Source organism: Eublepharis macularius, chromosome 18 (assembly GCF_028583425.1).
Source record: "Eublepharis macularius isolate TG4126 chromosome 18, MPM_Emac_v1.0, whole genome shotgun sequence".
Classification (NCBI taxonomy): domain Eukaryota; kingdom Metazoa; phylum Chordata; class Lepidosauria; order Squamata; family Eublepharidae; genus Eublepharis; species Eublepharis macularius.
This window is the reverse complement of record NC_072807.1, coordinates 15299287-15318762: the sequence shown is the minus strand read 5'-3', so window position 1 is coordinate 15318762 and position 19476 is coordinate 15299287. Positions and strand designations below refer to the sequence as shown.

The 19476-nt window shown below is 49.1% G+C and overlaps 1 protein-coding gene across 1 annotated transcript in view; it reads left to right on the top strand.

Annotated features, from left to right (window-relative positions):
* Positions 1-2448: 2448 nt before the first annotated feature.
* SMAD6 (SMAD family member 6) overlaps positions 2449-19476 on the top strand; it is a 58527-nt gene continuing 41499 nt past the window's right edge. The window contains exons 1-3 of the mRNA XM_055003084.1: positions 2449-3259; positions 10003-10059; positions 15608-15685. Coding sequence (XP_054859059.1) covers positions 2530-3259; positions 10003-10059; positions 15608-15685 — 865 coding nt within the window. The 5' untranslated portion in view covers positions 2449-2529. The remainder of the gene's footprint in view (positions 3260-10002; positions 10060-15607; positions 15686-19476) is intronic.

Genomic DNA, 19476 nt, shown 5'->3' with positions numbered 1-19476 from the left:
AGGGAGGGAGGGTGGAGCATAATGCCACAGAGTCCACCCTCCAAAGCAGCCATTTCCTCCAAGGGGACGGAACTCTGTAATTTGGGGGGATCTCCAGACTTCCCCTAGAGGCTGGCAACGCTACTCATTCCCTGCTGTCTTTGGATTCTGGCAGCTTCCTCGAGCTCTTCCAGATACGTGTTGCAGGACTGTTCGGGGACTGCTGGGCCCTTTTATTGCACGGGCCCACCTGCAAGAGGGCTGAAGGTGTGCCAGGCCATCCCAAAATTCTCTTTGACTCCACCCTCTGGAGAGGAATGGGTTCTTCTCTCCAGATTGACAGAGGCCCTTAGGATGGTTGGCGTGGGGATACACCTTAGCCAGAACAGGTAATTGCCCAGGGGCAGCCACCTCTAGTCGCAAAATAAAGTAGAAGTCTAGCGGAACCGTAAAGACTAACAACATTTTTTGTGAGCCAGACCTCATTTCTTCAGATATGTGGAAAGGAAATCATTTTGGGAAAACTTACAAGGAACATTACAGAAGTGGGGGGGGGGCCTAAATGGCCGTCGACTGTTTCTGTGGACTTCGCCTGACTACAAACCTCAGCACCTTAACTGAGCCTCCCCTTACATTTTCCCGACATTTCCTTCTCCATTTTTGTTTTTGACTGTCCTAAAATTGCCCCCAAAGATTACCAAAAGGCAGGACTGAGATGAAGTTGCCTTTAGACCGGATTTCCATTTCCACCACAGCCTCCATTCTGCAGGCCAGCCTTGTGCAAGGGCACTCCTTTTCACTGGGAATCCAGGCCTCCCTTGCAGGGTGCTTGTGAAGGGAAGCTGGCTGAGCTGTTGCTTGTGGCGCAATCCTGTACTCTTTTGCCAAGAAGCTGGAGCGCAGGTACTCGCCTCTCCAGGTGTAGATGTAACTGAGACAGCTGCATCCCAGCTCCCTTTTTCTTCACTGGGTTCCCCCTACCTGCTCTGCCCATTATGGGCTGTACACAGTACCCCTGTAGCTAATTCCCAAGGGGGCTGCAATCCTTAGGTATCCTTACTTGGGAGTAAGCCTTGACTGTGGGCTTTAGTGAGACTTGTTTCTGACGTTACACAGGCCTCCTGTCTGAAGAAGAGAGCTGTGACTCTCGAAAGCTTATGCCCTGAAAATCTTGATGGAGTCTATGGTGCTGATGGAGTCGAACCCTGCTGTTATACTGGAGCTTAGCTAGAGCTGATTTTTGTAGAGAAATACACCAGGTTGCCAGCTCCAAGCTGGGAAATTCCTGGAGATTTAGGGGGCGGAGCCTGGAGAGGGCAGGGTTTGGAGAGGAGACGGACACCACAGGGGAGCCCACTCCTCAAAGCAGCCATTTTCTGCAGGGGAACTGAACTCTATGGCCAGGAGATCAGTTGTAATTCCTGGAGATCTCCAGCCATAACCTGGAGGCAGAACAGATCTCTAGTCAGCCCTGGTAATTAGACCACACACGGTCAGACACAAAACCTGGCCACTGACAGGTAGTAGGATGTGGCTAGGGTTGCCAGCTTCAAGTAGGAAAATCCCTGGAACTTTGGTGGGTGAAGCCTGGGTTTGGAGAGGGCAAGGACCTCGGCATAGAGTCCACCCTCCAAAGCAGCCATTTTCTCCAGATCTCTCTGGCCTGGAGAGCAGTTGTAATTCCGGGAGATCTCCCGCCGCCACCTGGAGGCTGGCAACTCCGAGGCGCCAGATTACAGCTTGAAGGCTCCCAAACCGAAAGTCTCCAGGCAACGGCTCCTCGGGCCGGAGCCCCCCTTCCAAGCGGGCCGCGGGGCCGTTCTGCTTCTCTCTCCTCCCCGTCCTATTGTTGTTGTTGTTGTTGTTTGCGGCGACGGCGGGGCGTTCCCGGGGCCGGGCTGGCCCCGGAGGCGGGCGAGGCGGCCCCGAGCGGGAGGCGTTCGTTCGCCTTTAAGAGTTCAGAAACTTGAGCCCTTGTTTGCGCAACTCTCCGAGCCGCTCAGCGCCGCCAAAGTGTCTAGACTGGCACATGATGGGAGGGAGCCAATGACTCCGGCGCGCTCCTCGGGGGCCCTGCGTGTGTGCCGGAGGAGAACAAAAAGCAGCCAGAGCCGAGCGCGGGCCGAGCCAGCGGGCGCACCGGAGCCGGCGGCCAGGGCGGACTCTGCAGCCACCGCCACCCCCGACGCCGCCGGCTGCTCATGCCGCCCGGGGCGCCGCTGCGCTCGACGGGCTGCCCGGCCATGCGCCGCGACGCCAGCCGGCCACCGGCGCGCGGGGCCAGCCCCTAAGTTGGCCGACTTGCGGCGGCGGCGGCGGCGGCGGCGGGGCTCGTGGGGCGGCTGGCGGGGGCCGATGGGCTGCGCGTAGGGCGGCGGCCTGCGGGCGAGCCGCGGGCCGGCGGCGGAGCGCGCCCCTCATGCGGCAGCGCGGCGGCGGCGCTCCCCCGGCGAGTGGCCCCCGCGCGTGGTCCGCCTCATGCGGCGCGTCTTGGGCAGGATCTGACCCGGAGCCAGCGCCGGCCAGCAGCTCCGCGCCCGGGAGACTCGTATGTTCAGGTCCAAACGGGCCGGGCTCGTGCGGCGCCTTTGGAGAAGCCGGGTCCTCTCCGACAGGGGCGGCGGCGGCGGAGGGGATGGCGGCGGCGGCAGCCTCCGCGGGAGCCATGAGCCAGGCGGCGACGGGAGCCCGGCCGGCGAGGGGCCAGCGGTGAGCCGCCGAGGCGCCGTCCGGGAGCCGGCCGCGGGAGAGCGGCCCATGGCGCACGGCGAGGGCGACCCTCCGGCAGCCCCCGAGGTGGCGGAGGCGGAGGAGGGCTGCGGCGGCGCCGGCGAGAGGCCGTGGCGGGCGCAGGAGAGCGACGGCAAGACGGTGACCTGCTGCCTCTTCACGGAGCGGGAGCCCGACGGCGCCTCCTCGGCGGCCCGGGAGCTGCTCGCCCGGGAAGGGCGCTGCGGACTGGCGCTGCTGGAGCAGGAGCTCAAGGCCGCCACCTACGCGCTGCTCAAGCGCCTCAAGGAGCGCGCCCTCGACAGCCTCCTGGAAGCCGTCGAGTCCCGCGGGGGAATGCCCAGCGGCTGCGTCCTGGTCTCCCGCGCCGAGGCACGCCTGGGCGGCCCGGCGGCCCCGCCGCACCTCCTGCTCGGCAAGCTCTTCCGCTGGCCGGATCTCCAGCACCCGGCCGAGCTGAAGCCCCTGTGCGAGTGCCGGAGCTTCGGCCTGCCCGACGGCCCCACCATGTGCTGCAACCCCTACCACTTCAGCAGGCTGTGCGGGCCAGGTAAGCCTTGCGCGTCTCCCCAAGGGCTCCGGGGCAGGGGAGCTGGGCTGGAGTGGGCCTCTTGCTGCGAGGAATCCCCCTGCTGCAAGTCTGTAGCAGCTCCTGGTTGCCAGAGCAGCTCAGTGGACCCTCCGTATGCCGAGGCAGTATACCTCTGCACAGCATATGCTGGGGATCCTCAGCTTTCACGCCTTGCTTCTGAGCTGCCCCTGCTGAAAACAGACTCCTGAGCTAAGGTGGACCTTCAATCTGATCCCGCAAGGGAATCCTCGTGTTGTTTTTAAGTGTAGATGTTTGATTTCGAGGGGGTCGAGCACTGGGACAGATTCCAGAAGAGCAATTTGGGGCGGCCACATAGTGAAGGTTAGCAAATTTGTGCTGAGATTAAGAAGTGAGATACAGAGAGTTGGAAGGCACAACTGCCTGCTCCGTAGTAGGAACTTTGGATCTAATTTCTGAACCTGTGATCAGTCTCAAAACTTGTCTCCCCATTTTAGGCTTAAATTGTGCAAACTCACAATACTCATTAGGGCAGGGGTGTTAAATTATTTTGTGGAAAGCGTTGTCCGTAAGTGAATCGGGAAGAGCCTGTCTGGAGTATATGCAGCATGCTTTCTGGGATGATGGCACATTGCTTGTGTGCCCTAAGTTCTGGCTTCTTGGACGAGATAGGGGATTGAGGGTTGGACTAGATGACCCTGGAGGTCCCTTCTAATGCTATGATTCTTGAGACCCAATGTGCCATTCTCCAATGGTTCCCTGCTTCCTTTTCTTTCCTCTTTATGCCAGGAATGTTGGCCTAAACTTATTTTGCCCAGCGCGTGTAAGGTTCATTGCAGTTTCTCAGGCCACCATAGAGATGAATGTTTTGGAGTGAAGAGAAACTTAACCCAAATGCTCTGAGCTGGTGGGGGGCTGCCCATTTGAAGCATGGCCACAAGGAGGCAGGTTGCAGTCTGAGGTGTCAGAGCATTCCCACAAACAGGTACTGTGCCAAGCAAAGCTGCAAGAAAGAGTCAGAATCGAAATAGGTGATCAAAGCACCAAGTGGGTGCTTTTCAGTGTAGGTCAGTCGTGGTGGTATTTCCTCTGCTGTGCTGCTTTTCTTATGGAACTGATGGCACACATTCAGCTGCCAAAAAGTGGTTTGTGTAGCGACTGCAAACATCCTTTCATGTGGGATTGGGACCTTCACAGGTCAAGCATAGCAAAAGAAGTTTCTTGGCACAGTCGGTATCAGTCATGCATTTCATTGTCAGCGATTAGCATGATCTAGAATTGAGAACTCTAAGAGCCATGCAGAGGTGGAGAGCTCTGACCCTCAGAAGTCCCGCTACAAAATGTATGTGCAGACGGACTTTTTGTGGCAAGTGGGGGCTTCTGAGGGTCAGAGCTCTCCACCTCTGCATGGCTCTTGGGCCTGCAACTCTGGTGGCCAAGCATTGACATTTGTCACGGTCATCTTTCTCAACCCTTTACAAAACTTGAGCCTGGCAGTGTAGGAATCTCAGATTATCTTTCAGCTTTGGCTCCTGCAGTGCCACATGCCAGGCTCGCTATACAACCTGCTAGCAACGTGCTTACCGCTTGCCAGTATTCTTGTTGGATACACAGTGGCAGCATAAGCAGAGTCAGGCCATTCTCATTGAGTTCCAGGGCGTAGCTGTGCTTAGGATGGCACTGGTAGTCTGTGATAAGAATACTGGAAGGGCGCAAGATTGGCCCTTGGAGCAAGCCCTTGAGAATTACACCAGCATGTGTGTGTGCACCTTCCCCCTGCCCCACCACACCTTACTGGGAAAGTAAGGTCCACTGAAGTTGGTGCGATCTAAAATCAAACAGGGAATTCAGTGGCACCCTAAAGACTAACCAAAGCCAATGTAATTAACCTCCAAGTCAAGGCATTTTGGATCAGGCTGTTCAATACTTCTGCTGTTCTTTGCATTTGTATTGTCTCTGAGACCTGGGTCGGCACCTAGATGGGCCTTTTTTGGGAGATGGGTGAAGAAGTGGAAGGATAAAACTCCACCCCTTTGTTGCTGAGATTGGTGGAGGGGGTGGAGTCTTGACCCTCCATTTCTGGCAAAACCGGTGGATGCAGGTGCCGCTCAGTTCAGCTTCATTTTTGCCTCTGAGTTGGTAACTGGAGGGCCAGGTCGGGCTTCCCTTGATGGAAGGGCAGATTTTGCTGAGTGGCCCCTAGCTGCCAACCCCTAGTCTAGAACACGTACAAACCTTGGCTAGCATGAGCGTTGAAGGTACCCTGAAGCTCTGGAGCTGAGCAAAAGGCGTAGAGATTGTTTAAGGTCTACCAGCCAAAAAGCCCTGGAGCAGAGCAAAACTGGCGATGGAACACCTTTGCTCATATTTCAATTCCTCCTTTTTTTGGAATAGATTGCATCTTAAATTAGGGAAAGCAGTTGGGGTCTATTTATATACACCGTGTTCTCTTGTGCAGTGTTAGATTTATGCACGCATAAGTGCACACATAGAACGCCGTGATTTTTTTTATCAAAAAAGAGCTTTGCTTCAATTTACCCTTTGATATAGGATTGCGCAATAATGGTTGTTTAGGATCAGCACAATAAGGTAATATCCGGGGCTGTATTGGGGCAGAGCGTCCTTCCTTTAGCTAGCCTAGCTCAAAGTTGGCAGAAGGCCATTTGAAAGCAAGCTCTGGCTCATGTGGTTAAACACATCGCTTCTTTCTGTGCATGGGCTGTACTGGGGGTGGGGGGATCACATTTGAGTCCTCTCCTTGATGATGTTTTCTGGTGCCTCCTCATTCACATTTGTGCCTCACCACACGATGAGCATGTGTGGGTAAACCAGACTGCGCTCTGGATCTGCTCTGAGGAGGCAAGACCTTTCTGATTTCAAAGGCCGCCTGGAAAACCTGGGGTGCCAGGCCGTGTTTGTTATTTATTATTTTGTGAATCAGTTTGTGTCAGTGGAAAGCTGTTGGCACATTCCAGGTGGCTGAAAGCATCAATATTGTCTTCTCCAATTACAGTTAAGGAGAACCTTTTTTCCTCCAGTGAACTGGTCTCCCTGTGTGGACTTCAGAAATGATGGGGGGGTTGCAAGATCGAATGTTCCTCTATAGGATAAAATTTCTTACATTTAGGAAACTGGCATGTGGTGGTGTAGGGGAGACTAGACTTTTCTTTCGTTGCTCTTTAGTCCCCCTACTTCCCTCCCTTCTTAGTTTGCCCCAACCCCCTAACCAGCGATTGAGATTCTTAGTTGTGTTGTTTTTTGTACAGCACCTGACACACACACTTGAGTGCTATATAATGATAGCTGCTGAACTCCCATTGAGTCCCTTTCTGCCTTCGAAAGTCAGCATGCGTGACTTGCAAACTTTTAAGCTTATTTCAAGAGCCATCTGGCTTCTATGGCTTGTGTGTTTTTTAAAATCGAAAGCCTGGAGTGTTGGGATTCTGGATTTGCACCCGTGACCTGATTCTGTGCCCTGCCTGGCTTGGGGCTGGCATGAATGCAAATTGTCAGCCAAGAGCTCCGAGGCTGGGGGTGAAGGGGTTGCTGATAGAAGCTGGCCGGGTGTTAGTTTTTCATGGAAGGCAAGAAAGACAACACTTTCTTCCCACTTTAGGAGCTCCCTGTATGGGTAAACTCTTTTGAAGCAGCATTGAAGAAGCAGAAGGGCGAATAGGATATTTTTATACAGCTCTGCAGAGAAACCTGTCATTTTTTCCGGTGCTTTGGTTTCGGAGGTATTTTCGGTTGTTGTGTTGATGGGTGAAGGGCTGCTGTTTTTAGCGGCTGTGGTTTTAAAACCTCCGTTGTGAGCCGCCTGGAGCAAATATCCGGAGAGGGAACCAAGCCCTGGTTTGTGTCAATTAATGAGCAGGCCGAAAGACCAGGAAGCTGATGGGTGGGCGTTGAGACTAGGTACTCCATTTTTAACCTCGGTTAAGCCAAGGATAGTTGTCCCTTGTCCCTGTGTTCTTCTTGAGTGAGACTGCAGTAACGCCACTTCCCAAGGGGACAGATTCCTAAGTCCCCCTCTTGAATTTCCTGCAGCCATGGCTTAGAAAGAGGCAGGCTGGAAAATGTACCAACCCAGTGGGCTTTGTAGGTTAATTTTTGCATTGGTGATGAGAATGAAAAAAGAAAAGGCAGTGTTTCATTGGTGGGAGGGGGGCTTCGGTAACCCCTTAGATGCGCTGGCAGCTCCCTATGGTAATGGGATCTACAGGGTGCCAGGAAAAGAGGATAAGATTACACCCGGATTCACAGCCTTGGCCAAGCGTGAATAAATCCAAAATAATGCTCTGCTCCTCATTATGTTCTCTTAGCCATCAGCTCCATTGAGGTCCCTCGCCTTGCCCCTGAGCGCGCACAGAGAAGCGTCTCCTCTTTCCCCTCTGGTATGGGTTAGCCAACATCAAAGAGGCTGTTCAGGAGAGAGGTTTTTCCTGGGCGTTTTTAGGAGGTGTTAAATGAGAGTTTGGCACCAGCCAGAAGAGAGTGGCCGAGAAGGGTGTATGTCTCCACAGGGCACAGCTTCCCCTAGGACCAGCACTCTCCCCTTGACATAGTCTCGCCCCCATTTCTCCCTGCATTTTGGGAATAGCTGGCGCTCGCTGAAGCATGCTGTGAGAATTCTCCCGCGCCTATGGAGAAGGGGACCGGAGGCGCCTTGGCCTCATTCTTCCACTCCCACAAGCACTTTATTTTTTTTCTTGTTAAATGAGCTCTTGGAAAAAAAATAGAATGTGACTCCCCCCCCCCTTTATCCGCTTTGAATTCAGGAGCAAAATATCCCAGGGGGGCTTGAATTCCAAAAAAAAAAAAAAGTCTTCGGCGGTGGGTGGTGGACTGTGGTGGACTCCTTGGGAGGAGGTTTTGAAGCTCTTCCCGATCTTCCCAAGCACGTTTCCGTGCGCACGTGCTGGAGGGGGGCAGGAATCGCACCCAAGGAAATAGACCAGAGATTGCAGTCTCAAATGGTATGTGGTATTTAAAGCCACATTTATTTTGCTGTTTTACTGTAACCAAATCCATAAAATTGCTATGGTTTCAGTTATGCCGGAGGAGACACAACTTTGGAGGCGGGGGGGGGGAGATAAGTAATATAAAATCACTGGTTTCTTCAAGCAAACGAATATGGGAATTAAAGAGAGAAAAACACACAACAGGCACATGCAGAAAAATCCCTTTTCCTTTGGCCTAACATTATCCCCTTTCAACTGAGATCGGTTTCATGTTGTGCTTAACCCCCCCCTTCCTTTTCCCCCTCTTTCCTAAGGAGGTTCCCCCTCTCGCTATTTAGGTGAAGAAGTGGTGATAATATGCAGTTTGCATTTTGCTGGCGCCAGACTGGCGGCCAGTGTAGCCGACTGCCTCTCTTAAAGCTGCAGCGCCTCTTTTCTAAGTTCTGTTGCGAGTGGGATTTTCCTTGTTGTTTTTCTTTTTTGAAATTAAAAGTGGCAAAACCAGTTCCTCTCTTCAACAGTTCCGTTCCAGAAGGAAGAACCAGGTATTTGAGCCTCAAGACCCAACTTTATACAAGTTTTCCCTCCCTGAATGCTGAAATTCAATTAAAGATGGAAAATTAAAAGTCCAGGGCTTTCTTGGACGCAATCTCCTGGATCTCATTAGCTTGGCATGGGAAGGGGGAGCAACTTGGTCCCCCCCCATTTTTTTGTTTAATTACAAGGAACAAATCTTTAAGGATACTGAAAGCTCTGCTAATTATCCCCCCTTCTTTTTGGCAGGGGAGTGTTTTTTAATTGTATTTGTTTTGCAATCCCTGTTCCGCTTGTTGTGCTTGAAATCCATTTGCTCTTTGTAGCTTTCCTACAGGGAGTGAATGAATTCTTTCCCCCAAATATTACTGGAACACTAAGTACCGTGTTCCTTGTAACAGTTGCGCATGGGCTTGATTGAGAGTGAACTTGGGAAGGCATTGCACCTCCAAAGGAGTAGAGCTTTCCAGAAACATGACAGCGTTACTGGGGAATGTTTCTGCTACAGAGTGAAACCAGGTTTATACTACAGACGTGAGCCAGTTTGACTGTCTTGGCTCCCCAGGGAACCCCGGAATGTGTAGTTCTTTAAAATTGACTGAAGGTCTTGGAACTGACAATTTCTACTCTCCCATGTGAATTACAAGCCACAAGTTTCCTTTGGGCTGGTAGACTGGGGGTGACAGCGGCTCAAACTGGTTGGAAGCCAATGTTTTTTGAAGAGTAGATGACCTCCCCCATTATCTCTGCTGAGATCTAACTTGGTTCCACTGATAAAGAGTAAACTCTCAAGTTAGATTTCCTGCACATCAGTAACATTGGCAGCGATTTAGTTCTGGAACCTGAAAATCAATGGAACTTGCTTCCAAGTAACCATGTTTAGCACGTCTTGGCTTTTTAGCTTAGTGGCTCTCAGCTTTGGGATCAAAATCTGCTTGGTGGCAAGTGGTCACCAAGTGTGGTCTGGTTGCCGCTTGTTATACCATGCAAATCACCCAATTCCTGGGAGACAATTTATAAGGAAGGAACCTTTGGTCAACAGAGGTCTGTCTAAAATTTCACAACACTTCTGGGCCTTGCTTTTGAGCCCTTGATCTTCTTGTGTCCACTACACGGACAGCATTGTCACGAATAAGGTTCCATCTAATTTCAACCGAACCACTTCTTTTTTAGTGTGGGAGCACAGTTTTTCTTTTTTGGTGTGTAAACTGTTGGATGGTGTTAATGTGAGTTCTTTTTCTTTTCCAGAATCTCCACCCCCTCCTTATTCTCGGCTATCTCCAAGTGATGAACCCAAGCCGCTGGGTAGGTGTTTCCTCTATATTTTGCAGTGGGCTGGGCAAAAATAAGGCCCTACTTTGTGTGTGTGGTTTGCTTTCACGTGAAACGTGCAGAATTGGAAAGATACATCATGGCGGCAAGTGCTGGAATGTGGTTTGCTCAGCTTGGAGAGGGGAAATGATGGTGTTTGGGCAGACTTGCATTACAATGACACAGAATGCCGGTAGCAAAGGCGATCACTCGCTAGATCATACAGCGGAAGTACAGAATTTGAGGCTGAGTGCAGATTGCAACGTCCTGCCCTTTCATTTCAAAAAAAGCTTGTTTTTAACCCATAAGGCTAGAAGTGAGTTTCAGTGTTGGCTCAGAGAGCATGGGCCATGTCTCCACAATCCCTGGTAGCTGTCGAGCAAGTATCACTGTCCTGTCATTCTCCCCAACTAGCAGATGCAGAATAAAAAACAAGCAACTTCGGTGCTTGTTTTCCTAATCATTAAATGCACATTTCTTTCAGCACAGTCCTTGGCGGAACGATGTCCTTCCAAGCCCGTGGACTTTGATGGGCTTAGAAGGAAATCACTCTGTTTAGGATTGCGCTCTTGGTTATCTCTGTTTTCTTGTGTTTAACCAGTTGTCATGGCGCTTTTGTTTAGAACAAGGTTCAAGCTTTCTTGTGTGCTACCTTTTTGATAACAGGGGACTGCCCGTGTCTTCTGTGGCTAGTAATTCAGAGAATGGTGAAAGTGGTCTCTGTGAAATCTGTTTAAAAGTACCTTTGCCAGAGGAAGAAAGGTGGCAACCGTACTTGAAGCGCTCTGAGCGCTCTTCCTCCCCTCCTTTAAAGACTTCTGTTTAAAGCAGGGGAAAAAAGATCAAAGGAAACATGGTCAAAGAGACTGGGCATAAAACTGACCTACTTAAAAGCTGGCAGAATCCAAAAGCAACTCGCCTTCCAAAGTATATATTGTCATTGAGGAATTTAAACACAGTCCTTGCTGCATTTGACATGGCGGCCGTTCAAATGGATGGGAACCTCAGGCACTCGCGTTACACCAAATTTCGGTGGAGGTGATGGCGCTCTGAACTTTGGATCGGATGCTTGCGTGCTCACGCAGGAGGAAAGGGTAATGAGACTGAAATGAATAAAGAGAGGGCAACTATGTTTGGGCAGAAGAGGGAATCACTTGCTGGTTACAATGAAGGTAAAAAAGCACCAGATCCTTTGGTGTAGGGAATTAAAAATGGAGCCGTTTCAGCATTATCTCAGGCGGTTTTCTAAAGCTGTGACTGGATCCCTAAAGCCCATCTTGAGGGATAAAAAAGTGAATAAAGAGGGTAGTGTAGATTCTGGCATAGAATCCTCGAATGATAACCGTTGCTTAGGCCCTTTCAAGGCAAATTCCCTAGTTGTAGTAGGAAGCTTACCAAAGCAGGAATGGTATAGTAGGAGATAACCCTTTCTGTTCTTCTTCCTTGTAATCAATTTTGTGCCAGAATCCACCTTTGTACCTCTCCAAGATGGTTAGAGCCCCCAACCCACTGATGCAAATTCCTTGCAAATTGGCCCACACGTACCCCAGATGTGGTTTGAGCCGCAGATAAATAAAGCATAAATCTGGACTCCCCAGTTGTTTCCAGACAGAGAATTGAATGGAACTTCGCTTTGGGTGGGTATGATTGAAAAACAGACAACACACACAAAGTTGATCTTGGAGCAAATGTTCAGAACACAATTTTAATTAAAGGGGTCTGAGAGCAGTGGGTGGGGGGAGGAGAGACCAACAAAGGACTTTTAACTTGTTAAAACAAAGTTTCCTTAGTTTCAGCAGGGGAGGAAGGAAGGAAGGAAGGAAACAAGAATAAACAGCTTCAAGAATTTTAATAGTAATAATTAAGTATAGTAACGATGAATTGTTTGGAGGCTGAATGTAACCTTATCCACAGAGCACCAAGTTCCTACATGTTTCATTCACTCAACCTTGGGTGTTTTGGAGGTGCTGCATTCTGCTGTGTTTGATGCGTTAGAAAAGCAAAGAGGGATGTTCTCTAAGGAAGGGTCTACATTAGAGATGGACAAACCGGGAAAATTCCGAACCTTGCAGTTTGTGGTTCGTCGCGTTTCACAAACCACGAATTTTCACGAACCAGTTCATTCGGTTCGTGAAAATGTCACTTCCAGGTCAGCAGAAGGTCTGCAGAGAGCCCATTCCTCCCTAGTTGCCTAGGGAACTGATTGATCGGCGCCAGGCTGTCTGCAGTGACAGACCGAAATACTAATCCAAGGAGCCAGGCTAAAATTCGTCATGGTTTGTGAGAAATGAGCTCCCATGAACCGTCGGTTCGCGAACCATGAACCGGCTCTGGTTTGTGGTACACTTCAGTTCGTATTTCGGTTTGTGCCCACCTTCAGTCTGTGTTCACACTAACAAAGAAAAACAGAGTTAACTTCTTTCAGGGCTGTTCAAGTGCAAGAGCCCTTTGCACAGAGGTGTACTTTGCCCACTTCTTCACCTAAGGGGGGCAGTGCCCCCTGGAATTGTGGGAGTGTCTGTCAGAGGTGTATTGTGCTCTTTCCCCCCTAAGGACGCAAGCCTTTCTCCGCTTGATAAATTGGGAAGGGCTGGCTGTGCCCAACAAGTGATTAAAATGTTGCATTCGCTGCCCGTGTAAATAGTGATGGCTATGAGCGTGGTTGACTCTAAAAGAGAGTTATTCATGGATGAGAGGTCCTTCAGTGGTTTTTAGCCATGCTGAGAAAAGGGAACCTCCAAATACCAGTACCAGGAGGCAACGTCAGGGGAAGGCCTCAGCCTCTGTGCCTTCTTTGGTTCCTCCTGCGCAACTGGTTGCTACTGTGTGAAATGAGATCCTGGGTAAAATGAACAATGGGTCTGATCTTGCAGGGCTCTTCTTAGGTTCTTATGCTTAGGTAAAATGCCGATGGGTTCAAGCTGTTTGGGAGAAGGATCCACTTTAAAGAGGGTTCTCTTCTATGCCTGCTCCTCTTCCGTTCCCTGAGGGTCTGTGGCCAGTAAGTCCTTGGTGTTCTGAAGGCATTTCGAGGGGAAGGGAAGGGAGCTTGAGCACTGGTGGTTGAAGACTCTCAGGGCCAAGCTACAAGTGACGCCTGACACAGGTTGGACACTTGTCAGCTTCCCTCAAGTTTTGATGGGAAATGTAGGCGTCCTGGTCTTGCAGCTTGGCTCTCCCGACTGCTGTCCAATGGACTTTTCAACTGTCACTCGACCAACATTCCGCCAAGCTGCCTACGTTTCCCATCAAAACTTGAGGGAAGCTGACAAGTGTCCAACCTGTCTCATGGGAAATGTAGGCATCCTGGTCTTGCAGCTTGGCTCTCCGACTGCCGTCCAATGGACTTTTCAACTGTCACTCGCCCAACATTCCGCCAAGCTGCCTACGTTCCCCATCAAAACTTGAGGGAAGCTGACAAGTGTCCAACCTGTGTCTTTTGTCACTTGTAGTTTGGCCCGCAGTGAATCTGACTGATTGCATTGGACTTTGTCGTACAGCATATTCTGCCGCAGAAATAGCAGCAAAGGCTTGTGTCTGAGTGGGAAGGAACCTGTTGCATCTTGGCCCACTGTGGGAGTTGCATTCCCAGGGTACCTTGGCCAGATAAAGCTGGTTCGTCAGGGGAGCCCTTTCATAAACTCCCAAGCTGTAGCAGTGCACCCCCTCATGCGGCGGCTCTCACAATTTTGGAAACAGTCCACTTCTAATCTTTATAATGCTTTTTGGGAATTGCCTGAAAAGTAACAGCACTGCTTTCTGCCTCCCTGTATGTAATTTAGTTTTTTCATGTTTAGTTTTTTATAAACGTATAGCGTTACTGAGCAACAGTCTTGTTTCACGCATTCTGCCAAGGCAAATCCAGCTCTTAAAGAGAGCTGCAACCAACTTCTGGGTCCTGACCCACAGTTCGAGAACCACTGCCCTGGTGACGCCTAGGTTGGATTACCGTAACCCACTCATAAGTGGAGCTGGAAATTCCAACTCCCTAAAACTTAAAAGTTGCAACACCTTCCCTGACTTCTAGTTGGTTTCAGGGCTGAATTCAGAATGGCATGTTTAACCTTTAAATGCGCTGGGTCCAGGGTACATTAAGGACCTCCTTCGTCGTAAGCCCCTACAGGAGGCTGAGCTCTTTCTTGGAGTCTCCCTTGTGTGTGACCCACACCATCCCCATCAAGAGAATAGTTACGCACGGGTTTTCTCAGCAGTGTTACTTAAGCGCTCCGGGGAAATTCATTCTGCCCCATTGCTGTTGGCCTTCAGGTGCCAGGCAAAGGTGGTTTCATTCCAGAGAGTGTTGGGGGTTTAATATATGTCTCTTTGGAGCTCTTGTGACCAACTTCCTGTTTAGTCTTTGCTGGTTAATTCCCCTCTTGGCTGTTGCTCGTCATTTTTTACCGTTTTGGTTATTCCTATCTTGTATTTATTTTTATCTAACCTGAGGGGTTGTTTATAATTGGAAGCTGTCTTAAAGAATCTGTGAAAGTCAGGACATAAATATTTCAATAAGTAATAAGTAATTTTGTGAAGTAAATATGCCAGTGGTACCTACTTTATGAGGGAAGAGGTATAATCAAGCCCTCTCCATTTAAATTAACTGAAAAGAAGTGAACGGGCATGCATGTCAAGTGGCTGTGGCCGAAAGCTCTCCTAGCCATGTTTTCCTCGTTCCCCATCTCACGCTCCAGGCATGGAAATGTTTCCAGCAGCCGCTGCCATTTCTCATTTCTTACGTGCTCCTTATGAGCTACTTGTGTTTCATGTTCTCTAATGTCAGTCCTAGAATTGCTTATGTTCTATTTCAGCATTTCTTCAACTCTGTATTGGATTCCTGCTAATGCTATGTCTTAGTAAACTCGTATCTATTTACCCTATGGCATTGTTTATGGAAAGGTCCTTGATATTAACTGTACCAGTCTCACACTGTGTAATCCGCCTTGAGTCTCAGTGAGAAAGGCGGACTATAAATGACATAAATAAATATATATGGACTCTTCTCCAATGGCTTAGTAGTGAAGGAGAGGAAATCCACTCAGAGCATAAATTGGCTCGAATATTTTAATTTAATTTATTATATTTATATTCCGCCCTCCCTGCTTTCGCAGGCTCAGGGCGGATAACAAAATACAAATATCACATACCATTAAAAACATTTAAAAGCACTATGTCATATCATATATGATGTCATCTATTTACATATAAATAATTAAAAAGCAGCACCTAACCACCTAACATAAATTTGGTGTTTCGCACAGCGGTTCTACCAGAGCAAATACATGCAGTAGTAATGAGTGTGGCAACAGCATCTGCATTCACATAGGGGCGATGGTTTAACACCCCCCCTCCACGGGGGGGGGGCACCACCCGGCGTCAGCCATGTGCCTGGCGAAATAGCTCCGTCTTACGGAGAACAAATTGGGAGTCAAAAGCGGTAATGTTTGCTTGATCATCTTCTGCTTGTGTGAACATATCTTTGCTCTCTGGGTGGGCGCTCCTCATCCTGTGGAATAACTGTCCATCTTTCTCCTCTCGTTCCCAGATCTTTCCGATTCCACGTTGTCCTACACTGAAACGGAGGCTACGAACTCTCCCAATATCACACCCGGAGAATTCTCAGGTTGGCAGACGTTTTAAATATTTGACTCCAAGGGACCTTTTCGATAAAAATTTTTGCAGGACTGTTTTAAGAAATAAACTTTTAAAGACATCAAAAATGAAAACCAAGAGGCGATGATTGTCCCTGTGAGGGGTTTGCAGCCTCAGGATTATACCAGAGGGTTGCTTAATGGGGATCTCTTGAAAGTTTCTCTTGCGCCATGTTACTAGCTTACACAACTGCTGTCGGGTCGGTGTATCTGCTCCATTCAAAAACTGGTTGTTCCCTTTGCGATAGTCCTGTTTTGCAGGACTTAATTCGCCCGAGGGCACTTCTGACGATCAAGTTCTCACACTTCTCTTGTTTGTTGCGGAACCTCGTGTCTGAAAAGATGCGGCTTATTTTAATTCCATCCTGGCTGCTGGTTTGTTTGTTTTTTTGACTGCACAGCATCTTATGTGCCCTGCTAACATTTGGTCCCTCTTGTGCTGCCATGCACACTCTGGTGCAACAAGGGTGCAGTTTGCTGAGACCACAATAGTGCCCGAGGGGGTCTTCGTTGTTTTCCTGATACCCAAAAAGTCTGGCTGAAATATGTTGTCGTGGGCAAAGCAGGGGAACAACTGGTAAGGAAGACATCCTTGATTTCTGTTGCACTGTAACAGTTCCGAGATTGAGGTTTGGTAGTTGGGTCTGGGCGGCCCACTAACTGTGGACCTTTCTTGTCTGGCTGAGTTGCACCTATCTAGTTCTCAGTTGGGGTTGAAGAGTTAGATCTGCTTTTTCAGTGTGGCTGTGGTCTGAGCAAAGGAACAGATCTTGTTAGGTGCATTATCCTGAACCTTGTGGAGGGGGCAGGTTAAGTAGTTGGCAAATAACTGCTCTTGGGCAAAATCTGGGATGTCTTGACCCTGCTTGCTGACCTAATCCTGTTTAGGCCAAAGTTTCTCAAGACTGCAAGACTCTTTCCAGTCAAGTGAAAGAGCTTGCAGCTAAAGATGGAACCTGCTGAATTTCCAAGTTACCAGGAAAAAGTACAGAAATGTGAAGCTGCCAGTTTGCTCGGGTAGACCACATGCTAACCCCGAGAATGGGGAGGAGGTTCTGGAGCAGGTTCTAGAAATTTGATTCTAGCATGTAGGAATTTGAGATACTTTTCTGGCCCCAGTTCCTGGGAAAGAGAGCACACTGTTGGGTTGGGGTTCGTGCTGTTTTGGCTTCTGGCTCAGAAATGGAGTTTCAGTAAATTTAGATCCAGAGGAGTTAGCCCTGTTAGTCTGTAGTAGCAAAATAGAAAAGAGTCCAGTAGCACCTTTAAGACTAACCAACTTTACTGTAGCATAAGCTTTTGAGAATCACAGCTCTCTTCTTCAAGAAGAGAACGGTGATTCTCGAAAGCTTATGCTACAGTAAAGTTGGTTAGTCTTAAAGGTGCTACTGGACTCTTTTCTATTCAGTAAATTTAGTTTCTGACACTGAAAGACCCAAATATGATTTTTAGCGGAAACCCTTTGTTCTTCAAATGCTGAAATAATGTCTGAACTAACCTGGTTCTGATTCTTTCTCTCTCTCTTTTTCTGTCTTGTAAAGAGAAAAATACAATAGCCGTCTACTGTCAAAGGAAAGGGAGGTGGATTAGATTCTTTGGTATCCGAGCTTTTGCAGAGGAGACAGAAGAAAAAGGGGGTTGAAACTTCTTACTCGTACAAAATAACTATCACTTTGTGACCAAGATTGTAGTGTAATTGGATATTCCCATCTCCTACTGTGGAATTTGAAGTGGCGCAACCTCTTCATAAGAGTGCACGGCTGGTTATTTATCTTTCCCCAGTGGCCAAGATTACATATATAGGATAAGCGACTCGCTGTAGTTAACTCACAGCTCTCCAAAGTGGAGCTGCCTTGGTGATAGTCAGTTTTGGGGGGCAGTTGAGGAGAGATTTCCAGGGGCTTCTGTGCCTCGTGAGGATGTGCGAGATTTATTCTTGTTCCCCAGGCACAATCCCGCCAGAACTTCTGCTGTACAAGGAGGATGTTTCACTGGAGTGCACAGTTTTATGTTGCAGAAAGCCTCTCTAAAGTGCCTAAGTGGGGTGCCTTACTGAGGAAAGACCGGTTCCCTGCTGTTCCAAATGGCAAGGCTAGGTTACAGGAGAGCAGAGTTCAGCTGAACAGGAAGAGAAATTACCGCATAGTAAGACAATTTGGCGATGAAGACAGCTAACTGCCCAGCAAAGAAGGGACGTGTAACAAATAGGACAGACTTTGCCTGGTGCTAGGGTTCCCAATTCTAGCACGGGAAATTCCTGAAGATTTGGGAGTGGTGCTTTTGGAGGGGGAAATTTGGGGATGGATTTTATCTAGAATTTATGGGACACCATAAGGTCTGCCCGCTGAAGCTGCCAGTTTCTCCACGGGAACTGATCTCTGTAATGTGGACAACAGTCCTAATTCTTGGGAGAACGTCAGGCATCCTTCACAGACAAAACTCTGCAAACTGACCCAAGAAACTTACTCCCCCTGGGTGACCAAGGTAGCTTGCCAGAGGAGGGAGCCGCTGGCCTGCTGCTCTTCAACACTCCCGTTGAAGATGGTCAGAGCGCAGTATTGCCGTTACCAACAAAACCAGGGTCAGGGGATGCTAAGCGCCAGTACGGTCTCCCCCGGCCATCATTTTTTATTATTTGTAACGCACCGTGCACACTGATTGCATGATATGGATTATGAGAAGGCAGGTCCCCACCCCGACAGGGAGAAAACCCCGAGGAGGGAGGTAGAGATGGGTAAGCAAGTGAAGAAAATGTGTTCATTCCGGAGATGGGAGCTCATGGTTGCTTCCAGTAGGGAAAGGGAGTGCACCAGAATCTTCATGGAAAAGGTGAGTTTTGAAGGAGCGAGAGGGACTTAACTGGCAGCATTCTTTGGAGGATAAATGACGCATGGTCCTTTGGAAAGGGAGAAAAGACAGAGTTGTTTGGGGTGAGAGGGAGACCTGCCTAGGGCTGGAGGGAAGTAGCGCCAGAGGAGTGGATTGGAAGATGATAAAGGATTGGAAGATGGTTGAGGAGAGGCTGCGTAGGGTGGGGAAAGGGCAAAGCCTATGAGGTCTCTGAAGGTAAGGAGTTAATCTTCAAACACTGGCCTGGCTCTTTAGCAATGTTTGACAACCGCTGTCTGCCTCATTTTACCCATTTAGCTGCTTCCCTGTTTGGCTGGTCAGTACCTGCTTGTTCTGACGTGCCCTTAGGTGCCAGGATCTAGCCATGGAGGGCCGCAACCACACCTCTGTTTCTGAGGAAAGACATTTGTGTACCTGCAGTTCTACCCCAGGCAGATTTTTATTTGAGGGCATCTGGTCCCTCGTCCCTCTACCCCTTCATTTCCAGTTATTTTCTCCCTTTGAGCACACTGTGGTTTACCTGGGGGGCTATAAGGTCTCCTCGGGAAGGTTGACGTGACTTGCTAAAAGCAGCTATTTCAATGCAAAAAAAAAAATCTGGAGGTAACTTGGTCAGATGTTTTTATATTAAACATTTTTTCCTCCGTGGACCTATTTTGCCGACGGGAGATAAAAATGTATTTCTTTTCTACTTCCCTTAAAAAAAAAAGGTTCTTTACTGCTTGTGATTGTGTTTTCCCCAAAAGGCCTGCATGACTTTCTAAACCTTTCAGATGAAAAAATCACAGAGCAGCAGCATGACTGGGCAATTTTATTTCTTTTTTTAAAAGGACAGAGAGCGCTTCTCCCCCCCCCCCCAAATAATAACATTCTTTCCTTTTGTTTTGTGAAAATCTTAAACTCTTTTTGGAAC